General features: G+C 39.1%; 2 protein-coding genes across 5 annotated transcripts; both read left to right on the top strand.

Moving 5' to 3' along the window:
- Positions 1 to 708: 708 nt before the first annotated feature.
- Positions 709 to 5256, top strand: abhd14a (abhydrolase domain containing 14A). 3 transcript variants are annotated; one of them, XM_071532120.1, is made up of 5 exons: positions 709 to 779; positions 2054 to 2334; positions 2595 to 2710; positions 3485 to 3720; positions 4279 to 5256. In XM_071532120.1, the coding sequence occupies exons 2-5, from the start codon at positions 2072 to 2074 to the stop codon at positions 4459 to 4461; spliced, it is 798 nt and encodes a 265-aa protein (XP_071388221.1). In that variant the 5' UTR covers positions 709 to 779; positions 2054 to 2071; the 3' UTR covers positions 4462 to 5256. The 3 variants fall into 3 exon arrangements, with proteins under 3 accessions (XP_071388221.1, XP_071388220.1, XP_071388219.1); XM_071532118.1 differs by lacking the exon at positions 709 to 779 and adding an exon at positions 804 to 1305; XM_071532119.1 differs by lacking the exon at positions 709 to 779 and having other exon boundaries at positions 803 to 2334.
- An 890-nt stretch (positions 5257 to 6146) lies between these two features.
- On the top strand, positions 6147 to 16053 carry LOC139654888 (aminoacylase-1A-like). 2 transcript variants are annotated; one of them, XM_071532114.1, is made up of 15 exons: positions 6147 to 6225; positions 6851 to 6988; positions 9538 to 9602; positions 9753 to 9857; positions 9953 to 10047; positions 10284 to 10360; positions 11128 to 11217; positions 12510 to 12566; positions 12698 to 12771; positions 12903 to 12952; positions 13915 to 14059; positions 14190 to 14258; positions 14355 to 14434; positions 15217 to 15277; positions 15422 to 16053. In XM_071532114.1, exons 2-15 carry the CDS (start codon positions 6862 to 6864, stop codon positions 15584 to 15586), a joined length of 1260 nt encoding a protein of 419 aa, XP_071388215.1. In that variant the 5' UTR covers positions 6147 to 6225; positions 6851 to 6861; the 3' UTR covers positions 15587 to 16053. The 2 variants fall into 2 exon arrangements, with proteins under 2 accessions (XP_071388215.1, XP_071388214.1); XM_071532113.1 differs by having other exon boundaries at positions 6184 to 6225; positions 6848 to 6988.
- Positions 16054 to 16846: the final 793 nt, after the last annotated feature.

The raw sequence follows: 16846 nt of genomic DNA, 5'->3' as shown, positions 1-16846 counted from the left end.
GTAGTGTTGTCATTTCAGGCCATTTTATGTCCGGTTCCTTTTATTTTTTGCCTATGTTGAAATTGAACAGGTTTTCTGGTTCCTATTTGTCAATCGTTTCGTCCTTTAAATATGTGAAACCATATTAGATATATAACGGGGCTAATTTATTACTTGCTAACTAGGTGCAGATGTGTCACGGGCGCCATCTCTCTATGCTAGAAAATGCAGAGCAGGTGACATCAGTGTCAAATGGTGAAATGCTAAGCCAGGAAATGCTTAAAATTTTCAGACGTTGTTGGAGGCAATCATTTTACATTCCTGTTCATTTTGCTATTAGTTTGACGAAGGAACCGGAATCCCTTATATGGGCAGAAAATGTATGCCACGCTTCAGTAGTCTACATGACAGGTGCTGCTAGTGGGGCTTAAAATTTTGCACTTCGCACTCAAAATACACATATTTGTCAAAAATATTTGATGATGTCACTGGAAACAATGTATAGTAGTATGTGGGCTCGGGACAATTAACCTCTACCTCAGTCGAGCACAGACCTCCGCCATGTCTGACAACACCCCGCAACGAAGTTATGCACCTTTTGGTGCTATGACACGCCCACCAACACGCCCCCTTTTGGACAATCGACATGAAAAGGTAAGCAAGCAGTTCTTCCCGGTTCTTCCTTGGCCCATAACCAGTTTCGTGCAAATCCGTGTCCAACTTTTTTTTTTTTTTTTTTTTTTTGGGATATCCTGCTAACAGACGGGCGGACGGACAGACGGACAAACACACATACGCAGGTGAAAACATTACCTCCTTGGTGGAGGTAAAAATAAAATAAAACACTGGAGGAGATGTTTAATTTGCTTCAACGTTTCTGACAGCTTGAACGGGAAATGACGTAGTTGTACCTCAGGTTGTTGTGTGCAGCTCGTTATGTGCTCCGATAAGGGACAGCAGGTTTATACCTACACGTAGCACTTGACAGAGACGACTTTTATTATAATTCCTGTATATATCTTACACTATCCTATTGTCTAACGTAACTGTTCTTTTACTCAACCGTTACTGTTGGCTGGCCGAATATTTCCATGTAAGGAACGTTGGAATATGCAGATAGTTTCTTGCCAGCAAAAATATGTATTGCACGCAGTTTTAACAGCTAACTACCACCAACATCGCCCCGAATTTCCCACCAATAACGACTTTGATCTGGAGTGGCAAGACGCAGTAACCAGCATCCCAGAAGACGACATGATGAAGCAGGCCCCCTCCTCCTCATCCCTCTGTCAGTGAACGTGTTAAACATTAATCTGCTTGGTCTTGGTATGTTTCCTCTAACGTCGCATCCTTAATCCATGCAAATATTGTGTCCGTCCTAGAATTAACGTCAGAGCTATACAGCTAGCTTCCTTGGTTATATCGGCTAATTTATGTTAGCTAAATTTGACTCGCCTTTACCCTGATCCCACAGTATTATTGCATTACAGTATTATTGCCTACTGACCATTTGCCCTTCATCCATGAGGGTTAACGTTAGCTTACCTAAATGACGGATGGGTCTCTTTCCTCGAGGTCCATTCTCTCTTTGAAAGAGGATTAGGCCACGCAGTTGTTCCTAACAGAGGACCTGGATCTCGACAATTTGCAATTAGTTTGCTAGAGCCTTATATGAACGCACAAAAATATAAGAATTGTCCATTGTCACGTCATACAGTTGTGGTGAAATGGTTGGTGTGTGATCACTTTGAAAGGAGCCACTTGTCTGCCAAGGCCCTAACTGTCCACTGATGCCTTTGACTTTGGGCAAATATTTCTACTTATTAAGTTGGACACCAACATTTTAAACTAATGCTCTCCACGTGATCAAAGGTAGGACTGCCCAGTAATGCGGAAGAATCCTCAGTTTATTTTACCAGTATTTGTGTAAAGACAAAAATATCAGTGGATCATAATGGTCTTGATGGATGTGGACATCAACTTGACTATAGACAGTGATTATATACACTGTATGAATAGGATCCTTATGATGGGCTCTCAGGCAATGTACCTTGCCCTCTACCACTTTTTCTAGATCAGACACCTCCACGAAATGAATTTCTTGCGTAATCGCCTTGTTGTTCTGGGCTTGGTGTTGTTGGCCACGGTACTTCTGTACCTGCTGCTGCCATCCATCCGCCAGGGCAGCATGGAGCCATCCCTTGAAGTTCAAAGAATGGGGTTGGTGGCTGCCTCCCCTCCTCCACCTCCAGCCATCAACGTGTCTGTTCGCACGGGACAGCTACCCGGGGACCCTCCGCTCTTCTTCCGAGAGGCTCTGCCTATCGATGGAGCTGGGCGACAGATATTGCCTAGGTGAGTTGAGCCAGTCACACAAGCACAGACTGACTTAAAACATTTAACCGGCTAATGTATTTTGTCCTTATAATCACTAATTCCAAAGCAGTTATTAAAGAGAATGAACATATGAGGCAGTGAGTATGTTCAATTTTCTAATTTTAAGTTAAGTGTGTACTTCTGGCTCTAACGTCATTACCAGGTCTGTGTTGGTTATAAAATCTTGAGAAACCTACTGTAAAAAGTCCTGAGAAACCACTGGTTTTATTTTTGTGCAGGCTGCAAGTGGTTCTTCTGCATGGCCAGGCCTTCACATCCAAAACCTGGGAAGAACTGGGCACCCTGGCCTTGCTGGCAACTAATGGATATCAGGCCTTGGCTATGGACCTGCCAGGTAGACCTTCAGTCTTATAGCACATAGTGAACACTTATGCAGGTCAACATGTGACTGTATTGGCTGTAATGACGATTTCAGTGTAACTGGATTATGCAGTAAATTCCTAATAATATGTATGGTCTGGTATGCTAATTAATTGGATTAACTTTTATCTTTACAGAGCCCCATTACTTAAAATTGAATCAACATGCAGTCACATTTAAGCCCATTTGTGAGATCTTTGAACGATGAATGGAATGGTTTCGGTCCAAAAGAGTGACAAGCAAAAATGTATTAACTACAACATGTTTCAAAATACATTAGTTGTAAACTAACAGATTGGTGGATTAGCACACACAACCTGAAATAAACAATGCTAACCCATTATAGGTGTTGTATATAGAAAATAAAGTTGTAATACAGCTTGCCTTAGTGATTACAGGTGACAAGACAGATTTTTTTGATTTAGCAAGATGTCACTTAATTAGCTGACAGTACACTCTAGTGGTCAAAAATATATGTGAACTTTTATATCCCTGTAAAATCAGGTATATAGGTAAGTCATTTTTTCATAGATCAGGACTGAACAGGGCTGTGGGCTGGATGGGGCACATGGAGTGCTGGTTTGCACCCCATGTGCAATAATATTTAAAATCCATATATTCTTAAATTCAGCAATATATAAACACTGGCATTAATTATTATTGAGTTAGCGGTTTAGGCCCTCATTTAAAAAAGGGACCTACTATGGGGTCCGTTTCTTCTTCCTCAAACTCTTTGTCTCTCTTGGAGGATTTGGGAACTCGCCTGACTCAGATGCCCTGAAGACTGATCAGAATCGGGTGGACCTCCTTCGGAGATTCATGGAGGCCCTGGGTGTCAGGACAGCTGTGCTTTTGAGCCCCTCCATGAGTGGACACTACTCCATACCCTTCCTCATGAAGCACAGTGCTCAGCTACATGGCTTCATTTCCATAGCTCCAGTTGGAACCCGAAGTTACACTCCACAACAGTACCAAAATATTCAGGTGAGGGAGGTGTAGACAGGTAAATGATTCATGTTTCTAACTGATTAGCAAGTGTCCAGTACAAGAGTACAATGTAACACAGCACAACAGCCTATGTAGTTGTGCAATGGAAATTATTGTTGGCTAAATTGAGCCAAGTTGATTCTCGCTGCGCATATGAATAACTGCTAATTTTATTGCTGCAGGGATATTTTCCTGTGGTCATTTACATATACAAATGGAAAGGAAGGGCTTAATGAAGAAAAACATGCCACCAAGGCCCAATCAATCCATGTATTTATGGTTTGTCAGTTAATCCAATCAAAAAATCACAACATGGTGTATTTTTGTTTTGTTTAGCATGAATTTTGCTCTTTTGACTCTGACATTTCCCCATCTCTGCTGTCAACAGAATGCAAAAATTATATGTTTGTAATGCTAATAGGTATAAGAGAGGCCATTAGCAATGTTAGACAATTAACTGTACCCCAATGGGCTATGTGTTGATATTAGTCTATGCTTGTCTTAAAACATTTTACATTATATTCTCCCTCTTTGCCTACTCCCATTGCTTTGCAGACTCCCACTCTGATTGTGTTTGGAGCCCTGGACACAAATCTAGGTGCCCAGTCTCACAAGAACCTTATACAGCTTCCACATCACTCAGTGCTGAAGTTAGAAGGGGCTCGCCATGCCTGCTACATGGACAAACCCAGAGAATTTCACCAAGCGCTAATTGACTTTCTTAGCAAATTGAAGTGAAATGTGTAGGGGAAGAAAGATGGAAAAACGAAACTGAACTTGGGAATGAAAACAAGTCCTCTAATCACTGGTGTGGTCATGATCACTGTGTTAAATTTAGAGACAAGTAAGATGAACATTCTAAATATCTGAAGCAAAGGACATCAACATGAAGGCAGTTTCTAATTAATGGAACATGACAGGAAAAGTGGCTTTCTTGTTGATGTGATTATGGTGCACATTACCCCAGTTAACCACAATTCTCATGTTTTCTTGTTTTTTTTTTTTTTGTTTTTTTTAAGTTTTCCACAAAGTCACATAGAAATACCAACATGAGACTAGTTCAACTCAGCCTGTTACAAAAATAGCTTCAGACATGTAGTGGTGAGTTTCATTTTATGTTTCATGTCTGTGTTTGCATGTGAAAACATGGAATGTCTTTGCTTCATTGTTACCATTTTTGTAGGTGACATAGGTTACTGTAAATATGTAAACGTAGCAGGTGATTGTGTTTAAATGGCTTCAGATCTTATGTTAGCTTCATATTTGGCAAAAGGATTTGTATATTAGGATCTGGTAACTATTCCAGCTTTAAACAGACCTATGGTGTACTCCACAAAAGCAAACACATTTGACAAAATTCCCCTCTGTAATAAAAATGTATAAAAGAGTATGGACCATATTGAAATTATGAAGATAACTGCTATTTATTTATATTATAATGATGAAGTTCTATGTAATATATTTGCAATAGGTTTGTTTGGACAATCATGTATAAAAACAAACTTAAAATGAGTTATGTGCATAGCTTTCAATAAAAACATAGAAATAGTATGTGTGTGTGTGTGTGTGTTTTTTTTTTTTAGCTGATTAATATAAAGTACCATGGTGATAGTGTCAAGGTCGTGTTTTTTGTTGTATGTACATCGCCTCCAGCCTCTTACTGCTGGCTCATACTAGCTTTACTATGTTTCTTGACCTCATGAAATACATTTTGAAATTCATTCAATCTGAGAGGTGACACTACTTCTGGCGCTTCCTTTGCATCATTTTTTGATTATGTTGAAAATGAGCTATACCTATAGGCATAGCTTGTTTCCTGAGCGAGATAAAAAAAACAAGTGAGAAGGTTTGCTCAGCCACATTATGTCCCACAGTGTCTTTGCGATGTAGGATGATTTTATAATGCACTATTTTAATGCACTTTATTCTGTTAAAATGTCGGTTTCACGTGTTTTGATTGATTATTATCGAGAAAAAATATTTAATTCAAGCTTCAGGACTTTTATTTTGAAACTCGGAACACGTTTTTTTTTCGGAGCACGTTCTCTGTCCCCAGTGTTTGACCAGACCATGGATGTAGTGAACACAGTTGCCAAGTCCGCTTATTATACGGACTTATTATGCGACTTTGGGCTTGTTTTTCTGTAAAGTCGCTTACAAATATTGGTAGTCGCGGGTTGCGTTTTTTTGGGCTTGTTTCTAAAGTGTAGTTGTTTATTTGGGCTTGCTCCCATGTTGTCAAGCAGATGTTTTCGATAGTTTGTCCTGTTGCAAGATCCGTCCACAACCCTGGTCCCTCCGCCCGCCCCTTCCCCCATACACACAGGTGACAGTCAGTGAGGTGTTATTAGGGGGGGGGGGGGGTCAGTCGCTTCTTTTGGGCTTGTTTCCATAGATTTGGTTGCTTGTTTCTCTCGCGAGATCTGGCAACACTGGTAGTGAAGTCAGCAGCTTTGGTCAGCTGACAGTGAGGCTTAACTAACTTCCTATTGACATCCTAGGGTGAGTAATGAGAGTTATATCTTACAAAATTAGCGTTTTGTTATACCTTCGTAAATTATGATACAAAATAATAAATCGCTCGTTTTCCCGTTATTCCTGCTTACTGCGTATATCCTCACTTAGATAGCTAAGAAGCAGCCGTTGCTTGAACCAAAGCTAGAGAGACAAACTAAGTTAACTGACATTGCCACAAATCTAAGCTAGCACGCTACCTTGGATGTAAATATATCCATCAGCAGCGACCCATCAAGCAACAATCGACAACCACAGGCCTTCTGCTGCTGGCCTGGCACCTAGCCGGTCCTATAGAGGCAGCAAATGTTATAACATTTATATACGTGACTTGCTCGACCTTTAGTCAGTCATTGGCCTCTCTTTTGCACTTTGGTTGAGACAAGTGAAACCGTGCTGTCTGTCAAATGGGAGGCAGTTGACCCTAACCCTTACGGATCATGTCATGTTTGCTATGACTGGGCCTCAAATTATTATTTTCAAAAGGGGACACTAAGCACGAGCATGTGATTGCAACCTTATATGTGTATAATATGCATGACTATAATATATATTAAGTATATTTTATGTATATGCACGTTTTGATGCTCGTGCCTCTGTGTCCCCAAAGAAGGAGATCACACCATGTTGCCTGACAAAGATGGTCCAGGTGGTGGAGGAGGCCAGACCACCACTGAGGGAGAAGACCCCTCTGTGAGTCTGTTCAGAGATTACCTCCGTCTGAAAACCGTCCACCCAGAGCCTGACTATGGTAACGCACCTTTTTACAATAGATGTTATGTGGATTTTGATTTATGCTATGCCTATTGGCTTCTTGGATTTGGATATTTGGCATTTAGCCTAGTTGTGTGTCCCTAACCCATTTTTTAGGTGTCACAACAACTAGGAATTTGCCTCTGGCTGTGGGCAGATATGTGCGTAAGATATGCAGATTACTCCTCCAGTAACTACTGTACACCACACACACTTAACACTTAGAGTAAACAAAACTGAAGAAAAGACTATGCAACTAATGATTCAGGTGTGTTTATGTAGTAAAATTACATTTGTTGGTAAAACATTGACAATAGAGTTAGCTGTTACCTGAAATTTCTGTTTTTTAGCAAGTAAAAATGTTCAGTGTCAAGAGGATGTAAATCCTCTGGGACTGGCTGTAGCCTAAATAATGACACTATCAAGCTATCAAAAGTGTGCCATAAATAAATGTAGATTAAAGAGATATACTCTACTATGGTCGATCTACACAATATATTGTCCATGCTGAGTCATTCCTCGAAATGAGTGCCCTTTGGCAGCCAAAGTGGTAACACCAAGCGGCCAAAACCACGGGTGAATTTTGAAGCCAATAAGGAAGTGGCAGCAGGCGGCAATTCCCTGGGACCAATCAATGGGACCACAATCCAACTTCTCACTCAAAATATAAAGTCAATAAATGTTTTTGACAAAAGGTCAGTAGCTAATTTCACCTCTTCTAATCTGTCTCCTTATGGCGATTTTCAAAATAATTATGTCATTAACAGGATATAACAGATATAAAACAGGGTTGTTTTCCTAGTGATTGACAGATCACCTGTCCAGTGATTGACAGGTCGCCAATTACGGGCCAATAGCAGGTGGCTCTGTGGATGACCCTCAGGCTCGCTTTGTCTGCGCTGACTCCAAAAAATGTCAACATGATGAAACCTATGGGTCACACTCACTACGTCCATCTTTTTTTACAGTCTATGGGTGCCACCCAAAATCTTCTTCACGTCACTGGCTATTTCTCTCTCAGTGACACATTAACGTCGCCTCAATTTCAACTAAGAATACACCCACCCACCTACTTTGGAATGGGTGGTAGTTTCACTAAACGCATCTTCTCAGACACGTTGCGTACAGTATTTTCAATCAAAGCACAGCCGGTGTGCAGGGAATGGTAGTGACATAGCATTGATATCATGAAGCATTGATACGTTAAGTTAATTATATTAAGCCATTCAGAACGTTGCTGAATTCTACCCTAAAAGGACCATACCGGTGTTTTTGCATGTTTTAGCCCATTTACTACAAGTCACGTATACTTAACATGACTGCCGACCATTTTCCAACGCATACCATATTTGTTTAGATGTGTAAGAGGGAAGATATGATATTGTTATGTGGATATTTGCCCTAGTAATTTTGGACCAGGGACAGCCACTGTAGGGGGGTAGACAAAAAAGGGGGGGAGAAGAACAGTAGAAGAAGAGAGAATGTTTTAGCTGTGACACAGTTGTCTGTACATGTGTGGCCAAATCAAAAGTTTATAAAGTTCCCAAAAAGGTTATTCCAACTACTGCATGGATTTCCTGGATAATAATATAAGATGCATGAAACTAAGGAACCTTACCCACAGCGATAAAACTGAAAATCTAAATATTATAGATATTTTAATGTGTTTTTCCGACCTTCCAGGCAGCCATTTGCTTCCATTCATTTCAATATAGCTAGCAGAGACTTGAAGCTTCAGATTGATATTTCATCACAGTGAACATCCCACCCGGGTTTATTTTTGTCTAAGTTACTTATTAAGTTTAATGCCCGCATTGATTTGAAGTCTACATGTCTTCTGGTCTTCAAATGACACTCTTAGGTAATATAAGTTGTGCTTTATTAAAGGAAATATGTAATCGTTTCAATAAAACAATTTGAATGTAGTGTTGGAAACATTTTACACAAATTGTTGAAATAAGTCAGAGGGACTTTGGAGAAATGACTGCTACATTCTGATTACACACATAGTTGTTCTATATTGAACAGCCACAAGACAGCAGTAAAGAAAGAAACCTATTTTTTTTTAAATTGCTAATATTTAGTCTAAATGTTATACATCAAGATGTTATAAAGCAAGATCTTATAATTTTACACACCTACAGTAACCTGTACCTTCTGTAGGCCTACTTGCATTGCTATTACAGCAAACATGTCTAAAACTAAAATCCAATAGGACACTCCAGCTGGCAAAAGAAATCCAGTATGAGCTCTGCTTGCCCATATCACTTGTATCATCTAATGTGCCCTGATTTATCAAAGTCCATTTCTTATCACTGCATTTGTCTATGTTGGTTGGAGTTCAAATGCATTCCAGTTTTGTATGAATAGGCACAGCTAACTAAAGAAAGATCTCACTGTCTTGTTAAGTCACAGGAAACTAAAAACAAAACAAAAGTACCACCACAACTAATAGCAGTAGTACATGACTGTCTAGAGTTCTTAGAAGTTTTAAACAGTTATTAATATTTAAATTGTTTATTCTGCTATATGTTCATTTATTTATAGATGCTGCGCTTAGGTTCCTGGACAGAATAGCAGAGGAGCTTGAGCTACCCATGAAAAAGATTGAGGTGGGTGCCAGTGATGGTAATTGAATCCACGAAGCAAACATTTTTGTACATGCTGTAAATATTATAAACAAATTGGTAATAAGGAAACAACCATCTTCACAGACAAAGAAGGTTATAATGTCTCTTATCTGTTGTTTCCACTCCCTCTAGGTTTGCCCCCGCAGAGTTGTGTGCATCATGACATGGGAGGGGACAAACCCCACTTTGAAATCCATCTTGTTGAATTCCCACACAGATGTTGTACCTGTTTTCCAGGTATGGTGACTGTCTCTGTTTGTGGTCTCAAAATGCTGGTATTACCTGTAAAAGACTCGAAAAGAGGAAAGCTTTGATATAGATCTCCTCTGCAGGAACATTGGAAGTATGACGCTTTCACAGCTGTCAAAGACCCAGAGGGCAACATTTATGCCCGGGGATCACAGGACATGAAATGTGTGACTATACAGTGAGTTGAAGCTCTCTTGTGTCACATTTTGATAACTTGTCTTCAAAAACGTGTTTTTTGCTCCAGTTTTATATACTTAGTTTATACATAAATCTCCACTTCTAATTATGTTCTATGAGAAACACATTTTTTACCACCACCCCACCCACCATTTAATCTGGATAGTACCAATTCAGACTCTAATCCCTGCTCTGTTCTGTGACACCTTCCCTGCATGGTACTTTTGCTCTCCATAGGTATATCCAGGCAATCAGAAGACTGAAAGCAGAGGGAAGGAAACTGATGCGCACTGTGCATTTAATGTTTGTTCCTGGTAGGAATTGTGATTGTTGCCATTCTCCATTAGTAGTTTGTCCTCATTTAGAATCTAATCTATTCTTCAAGTGAAAACTATCTTAGCACTAGTTATATCCTTGCTAGCTTTGAGCATCTTGGCAAATAGTAATGTAACAATGACAAGTAAAATCTAATTATCAATAGTAGCTCACTACTACAACTTAACAACTGCTAACGTACACTTAGCAAGGCCTGCTACGGTAAAGTTACACCCTCAACAAAGGATTAAGCCCACTTACAATGATGAAGTCCAAACAATATAATGTTGTAAAATGACATGAATTACCTTATCAGGAGACCAGGGAACTCTAAATGAATCTTCTAATTGATTCCACAAGCAATTTGAATTGTAGAGAAATGTGAAATGGAAAAAGCAATCTGGCAGTGCAACTGCACTAAACCACCACAGGCATTTCAGACATCCATAGATCAACAAGGGCAGAATGAAAATACTACAGTCTCTTAGTGACATCAGTACATGTAGATGTTTACCCTTCTGGCAATCCTAAAAACAAAACATTTCTCTCTCTAATTCAGGAAAGAATAAGCCCAAAGAACACACGTACTAAAGACTAATATGCTGTTCACGAATGATGCAAACCAGTTTCATGAAAGGAATTGTACAAAAGTGAAGTCTTGTACTTTTTTTAGTAGAACAATTTATCTTTTGTACACTGTCATTTGGTTTGATTTTGATGTGATTTTTAGCTTTCGATAATTAATTCAGACTTTTTATTTTTTTAGATGAAGAAGTTGGAGGTCACAAAGGAATGGAAACATTTGTGAACCACCCTGAGTTCCACAAATTAAACATTGGCTTTGCACTTGATGAAGGTAAATAAATAACTTTGTACAACATTTTCAAAAGTAAATGAGTAAAAACCTGAAAGATGTTTTTGCTGCACCCGTTGCGGGCCCAGTGAAGGTCACTCACTTCACTTGGCGAGCTGAAACTGGGCTCACTCATTAAGTTGAGTCTCTGCCTAGGAGTGAGTTATTAATCCAGGGTAGAGTGTGTTGTGGACAGTGTCTGAAATGAACTTTATGGTTCACCTGCCAGGAGCTGGTAAACCAGAAGAATTTACCTGCCAAGAATAATTTTTATTGGCCAAAATAATGAATATATCTATTTTTCATAGAAATATCTCACCCTTTTATTGTCAGTGCTATTTTGTGAATAGAATCAGGTGCTGTGTGAAATATTAAATAAAGAGAAGCGCAGGTTTTTAATTTTCTCTTATACAATAGATCAAGTTTGTAATCCATCATGAGGTGGCTCGCCACATGGGAATAATGTTAAGTTAGGTGCTACCACTTTGTGTGGAGCCAACAGGACAGACAGCCGATCAAGAGTTTGTTTGATAGAAAGGCTTTGTTTTGTTTTACTTTGTTTTGCTTCAGGGTTCAGAGAGAGTGTACAGTGGTCACTAGGGTCAAAGTCTGAGAACAGGGCAAGACCAGAGACGGTATATACCCAAGGCAGTCAAATGTTATAATCTCAAAAGTTACTGGCCAGTGTGGCAGGTGAACCTTATTGATTTATCCTCCGAAGACAAATTTTACCTGAATTTGGTGCTTGGCGGGTGTTAATTTTGATTCAGGAGGCCTGATGGCGGCCGATAGGTGGGTTGCCATTTTCTGCATCATCAACCTCTGTCCTCTTTCTTTCTTTTCGGCCCTTCGCAGTTGAGGTCTGTCCACATCTCGAACGATGACTATAAACTCTAATGATACATTGTTGCTCGAGAGTTCACACTACAACGATTCTTCTGGACTTCTGTGATAAGTTGCCAGTGCAGTGAGATACCGAATTCTCTCGCCCTCTTCTTTCTTAGAACTTGAATTTGATTGGTTGAAAATGTTTTATCATCGTCTCCAAAAAAACCCATTCTGAGATTGAACCAAAAATATAGTTAGGCTATACTGTAGTTTTCGGTCTAGGTTTTTTTTAATAGTTAGAATTGTAGTGAGAACACAGACATTCTATTAACTTAGAACGATTTAAACATTTTTTTTTTAATAGTTTTAGGTGTCTTTATAGTTATCGTCCTAGATGTGAATGGGCCTTTAACCTTATACACTGGACCACTGTTAAAAAGTGCATGTTATCTGTCTGTGTGCTGTAGGTCTGGCCAACCCTGGGGAGGCCTTCACTGTGTTCTACGGAGAAAGGAACCCCTGGTGTGAGTATCAAATACATACAGTTCATTAAATTTCACTAAGACCCCAGGATTTCAGATCTTTTTTTAGTTGTATTTTAAACTCTGAGGGATGATGAACTCCTTGAATCAAGCACAAGGTTAATTTCATTCAGGGATCACAGTCCATTGCCCAGGCAGTCCCGGCCATGGCTCTAGGTTTGTGGAGAACACAGCTGCAGAGAAGCTGGTAAGTTTCAATATTTAGTTACCAAATAATAAAATAAAAATGTATTTGTCATGATAACCCGATTTACAAGAGCTCCAAGAAGTCTGAGAAGGACTATGTTAGTGAACACGCTTTTTGTTTTTTTGTCACAGCGCAGTATCATTAACTCCTTCCTGGACTTCAGAGAGAAGGAGAAACAAAGGTGAGATTGGAGGAAAGTTTATGGCCTTGATTCCTAAATATTTGGCATATAAGATTTTGTCATTATATTGCTTTGAAGTTAATTGTGATGACATATTGATGACAATGTAATTCTGTCTAAATTTGGAAGCTGTAAGCTTAATTTCTGACAAAAGTGCCCTTTGGTAGCTAGTATACTGTTAAGTTGCACATTAAAAGCAACATAGAGGGGAAAATAATGTGCTGAAAGCAGCTCACAGGGGCCATAGAATTTAGTGCTGACAATGCATAAGGGTTGCTTTAAATGGGTTGTGGGTCTGTTCATGATTGGTCCCTACATGACAAGAGCTACTAGGATGTTTTAATGAGCCTAGGGCAAAGTAAAGAACTCATTCAGGTCCAAAGCTGAAGACTTAAACCAGCCCTGATTTATGGACTACCATTTCTAGGCAATAATCTGCCACCTGCACTCAAACACGTTTATCAGGAGAAGTGCAATACCACTGAAAAATTGACAAAAGAGAAGCATTATCATAGAGATGGTGCTTTATACTGTATGTTGGTGGGAATTTCACCAAAAATACACTAGGTGTTCACGCATAGCTTTAACTTGAAAACTATGAAAAATATGAAAAATCTCAGACTAGTTAACCACTTCGTTTGTATGGTCATGTGGCTTAATCAGTGGCTCAAGATTCTAGCCCTCTTCTGGGAATTTTGATGAATATTGCCCATGGTCAGGAAGAGGAAAGGCCAGGTGGCTCATCAATCATCATGTGTTGCGTAGCTGTGCCAGAGACTTCTAATTGATTGTGGAAAAAAATAAACCCAAATGATGAACAAATGTCCAGCTTTTGGATGTAGATTTCTTTGATTGAAAAGTCAGTAGTTTCCAGTGTTGTCCTAGCGCCAAAGATATTCAGTTTTTGATTTCATTGCAATGTAATGTAGTAATTTCATTACTAAGATGTCTGTGAATTACAGGCTAAATACCAGTGAGTGTTTCACCCTTGGCGATGTCACCACCGTGAATATGACCATGGTGAAAGGAGGGGTAGCCTACAATGTCATCCCCGCTGAACTGGATGTCAGCTTTGACCTAAGAATACCACCCACAGTAAATCTGCAGGTGTGTATGTGTGGATCTCTGTGTCTGTCTGTCTGTCTGCAGATTGACTGTGTGCATGTCTGTGTGTGGCTTGCACTCACAGCTCAAAGTTACCTCTACAGTAACGACTAAATGTTGATTTCCCCGGCAGGATTTTGAAAAACAGATTAAAGAGTGGTGTAAGGAAGCAGGGGAAGGAATCACTTATGAGTTTGCTCAGGTCAGTGTACTTTACACTCAGTACTTGATGGAAAAACTGCAGTTGGTTTGTTCCTGGTTTGTTCAAATGGTCTAAATCAGCTGTCATCCTCTGCAGAAACACATGAACCAGAATGTGACTTCCACAGACGACAGTGATCCCTGGTGGAGCACCTTCAGCACTACCTGCAAAGCAATGTGAGTACACAGCATGCTCATTAACACTAACACCTATCCAGTGTGTGTTTTCACCTTTCAGCTTTTGCAGTGCAGTTGCAGTGGGGATCAAGAGGCCAATTCAAGTCAGTCAGTCAGGTGTCAGACATTTCAATCTGATACACCTGTGCACTGTTAAACTTGACCACATAGCAAGTGTGTTATGACAGTATCTACTTAATGAAAGGATGTAAAACATTGTTGTAAACATTAACCTCAACTATGGCTCTGCTAACATGGGTGCAACTAGAGTTGAGTCCCACATGCCCAAGGTGTTTTCTAAGCTTTAAATCAACACAGGTAATTTGTTAGAATATAAGGCCAACCAAAGCAAAAGTTGCCATAAGAAAAGCCTCTGTGCACGCTACAGGTGGAAGTCCCATGGAGGATGAACCATTAACCATACTCATCACTAGTGATTAGGTCTAAACTTTAAATGAATTAAGTTAGATTTGTGTTTGAGCAGACTGTGTCCATTTTCTTTTCTTTGACTACTCGTGGAAAATTTCAATTTGTTGTTGTTGGAGTGTATACCATTTATTATCTTACTAACCAACTAACTACCAAAAGATAGGACTTTTTGGTCACAATTCACAACCGTGTCATGGACTGTGGCTGACATTGGCACTTTTACAATATGCTGTGAAATAGCTTTTAGCCAGATAGCTGTAGCTGGCAAAACCACAAAGGTGCTGTGGGACTGAACTGCCTCTGTCCTTGTTGAAGCATATAAGCCGAGCCTCACACTGTTATCTCCACTCTAGGAATATGACTTTGGAAAAGGAGATATTTCCAGCAGCCACGGATAGCCGTTTTATCCGAGCAGTGAGTATAAGGAATGGATGTGCTGACAGCAGGGACAGTTACAAAGTAGTTGCCATGAATTCCAGAAGTCCATTGTATCTCGGCTTGACACTTTTCCAGTGTTTCAGTTTTGTGCCAAGTAATATATTTGTTTCTTGAACCTAGGTGGGAATACCCGCGATCGGATTTTCCCCAATGAACCGGACGCCGATCCTGCTGCATGATCACAACGAGTATCTGAATGAGCAGGTCTTCCTCAAGGGCATCGATGTGTACGAGAGGCTCGTTCCAGCTCTGGCCGGCGTTCCTGCCTTTCCTGATGAGGCTTAGACAAACCCTCGTCTTTAATCCTGTCCTTAGCATATTTCACTGATGATATGATGATCTAACTTGAAACATTTACCAAAGAATGAGAATGTGTATATCATTAAGCCAAACTAAGCACTTAGCTTTTGGTACTATTCATTTTTTATAATTCTCAGGATACAGGTACAGTAGCTTTGCATTACACAGTATTGCAGCAGCTTTTTAACAACATCATAATCATGTCAACATTGTCGATTGAGTGTGTCTGTGTGTATGCAGTCTTAAAGAAATATCACTTGCTATCTAAACCACTTTTCCTAGTAGTGTGGAAAAATCAAGTTACAAAAATGTGAATAAGACTTTTGTTGAAAGACACTTTGATCAAAAGCCTTTCGATTGCCACTTCGTAAATTTAGATTTAGATTTTATGTTTCCCAAGATGGAATTTTATTTAATAAAGTGGAATTGAATAAAGATATTTGTTCATTAATTTGATGATCATATTATTTCCTTTTAAAAGCTCTATGATTTTGACAGATTATGTATTGACATACAGATATCTAAAAAAAAAACAAAAAAAAAACTTAAACGTCTATAATTAAAAAGACACCCGTGAATGAAAAGGAAGATGAGGACTGGTTTTGTGAAGTTGAAGTTGAATTTATTATATTCTTGCTCATAGTTAAAAACTGAATAAAAACAGAAATTACATAAGAGTGGGGGCCTATATATAAGTATGCAGACAAACATGTAAAAACATATAAGCATGCAGACAAATATATAAAAACATAAACATTGGGAACAAGTGTTGTTGCATTTAACTACAGCAAAGACATTTAACCTCCAATCACCCTCCTACTTACAGGAAAGGTATTAAACTGTAACAAACATCAGCTCAATACTGGAACATAGTACAAACATCAAATTATCATAAGTACCTCAAAGTACGGTGCTTGGGTATTCTGAGTCCAGCCTATACTATAAATCACATTGAGTTTCATTATTATGTACTGAATGCACCTTGTCACATAAATCTAATATGCCAAGAAAATATTGTTGAAAATCCATAAACACAATCTAAAGATTATTGGTAATATATGATATGAAATGTTGAACAAAGTTTTGCCAATGTGACAGTTTAGCCCAAATGAAGCAAAGGGGGTAAATACTCATGTAAACTACATTTCTGTAATATTTAAATATATTTCTATATTTTTTATTTTCACTTAAATAAAATGACTAATTTGTGGAGTGCTCAGGCAAAAAACAAATAACTAAATGCAT

Source organism: Centroberyx affinis, unplaced genomic scaffold (assembly GCF_046629955.1).
Source record: "Centroberyx affinis isolate AG114_WGS23_722 - 3 ecotype Tasmania unplaced genomic scaffold, CSIRO-AGI_Caff_v1 ptg002163l_1, whole genome shotgun sequence".
In the NCBI taxonomy this organism is placed as follows: Eukaryota; Metazoa; Chordata; class Actinopteri; order Beryciformes; family Berycidae; genus Centroberyx; species Centroberyx affinis.
This window is presented reverse-complemented; position numbering and strand designations above follow the sequence as displayed.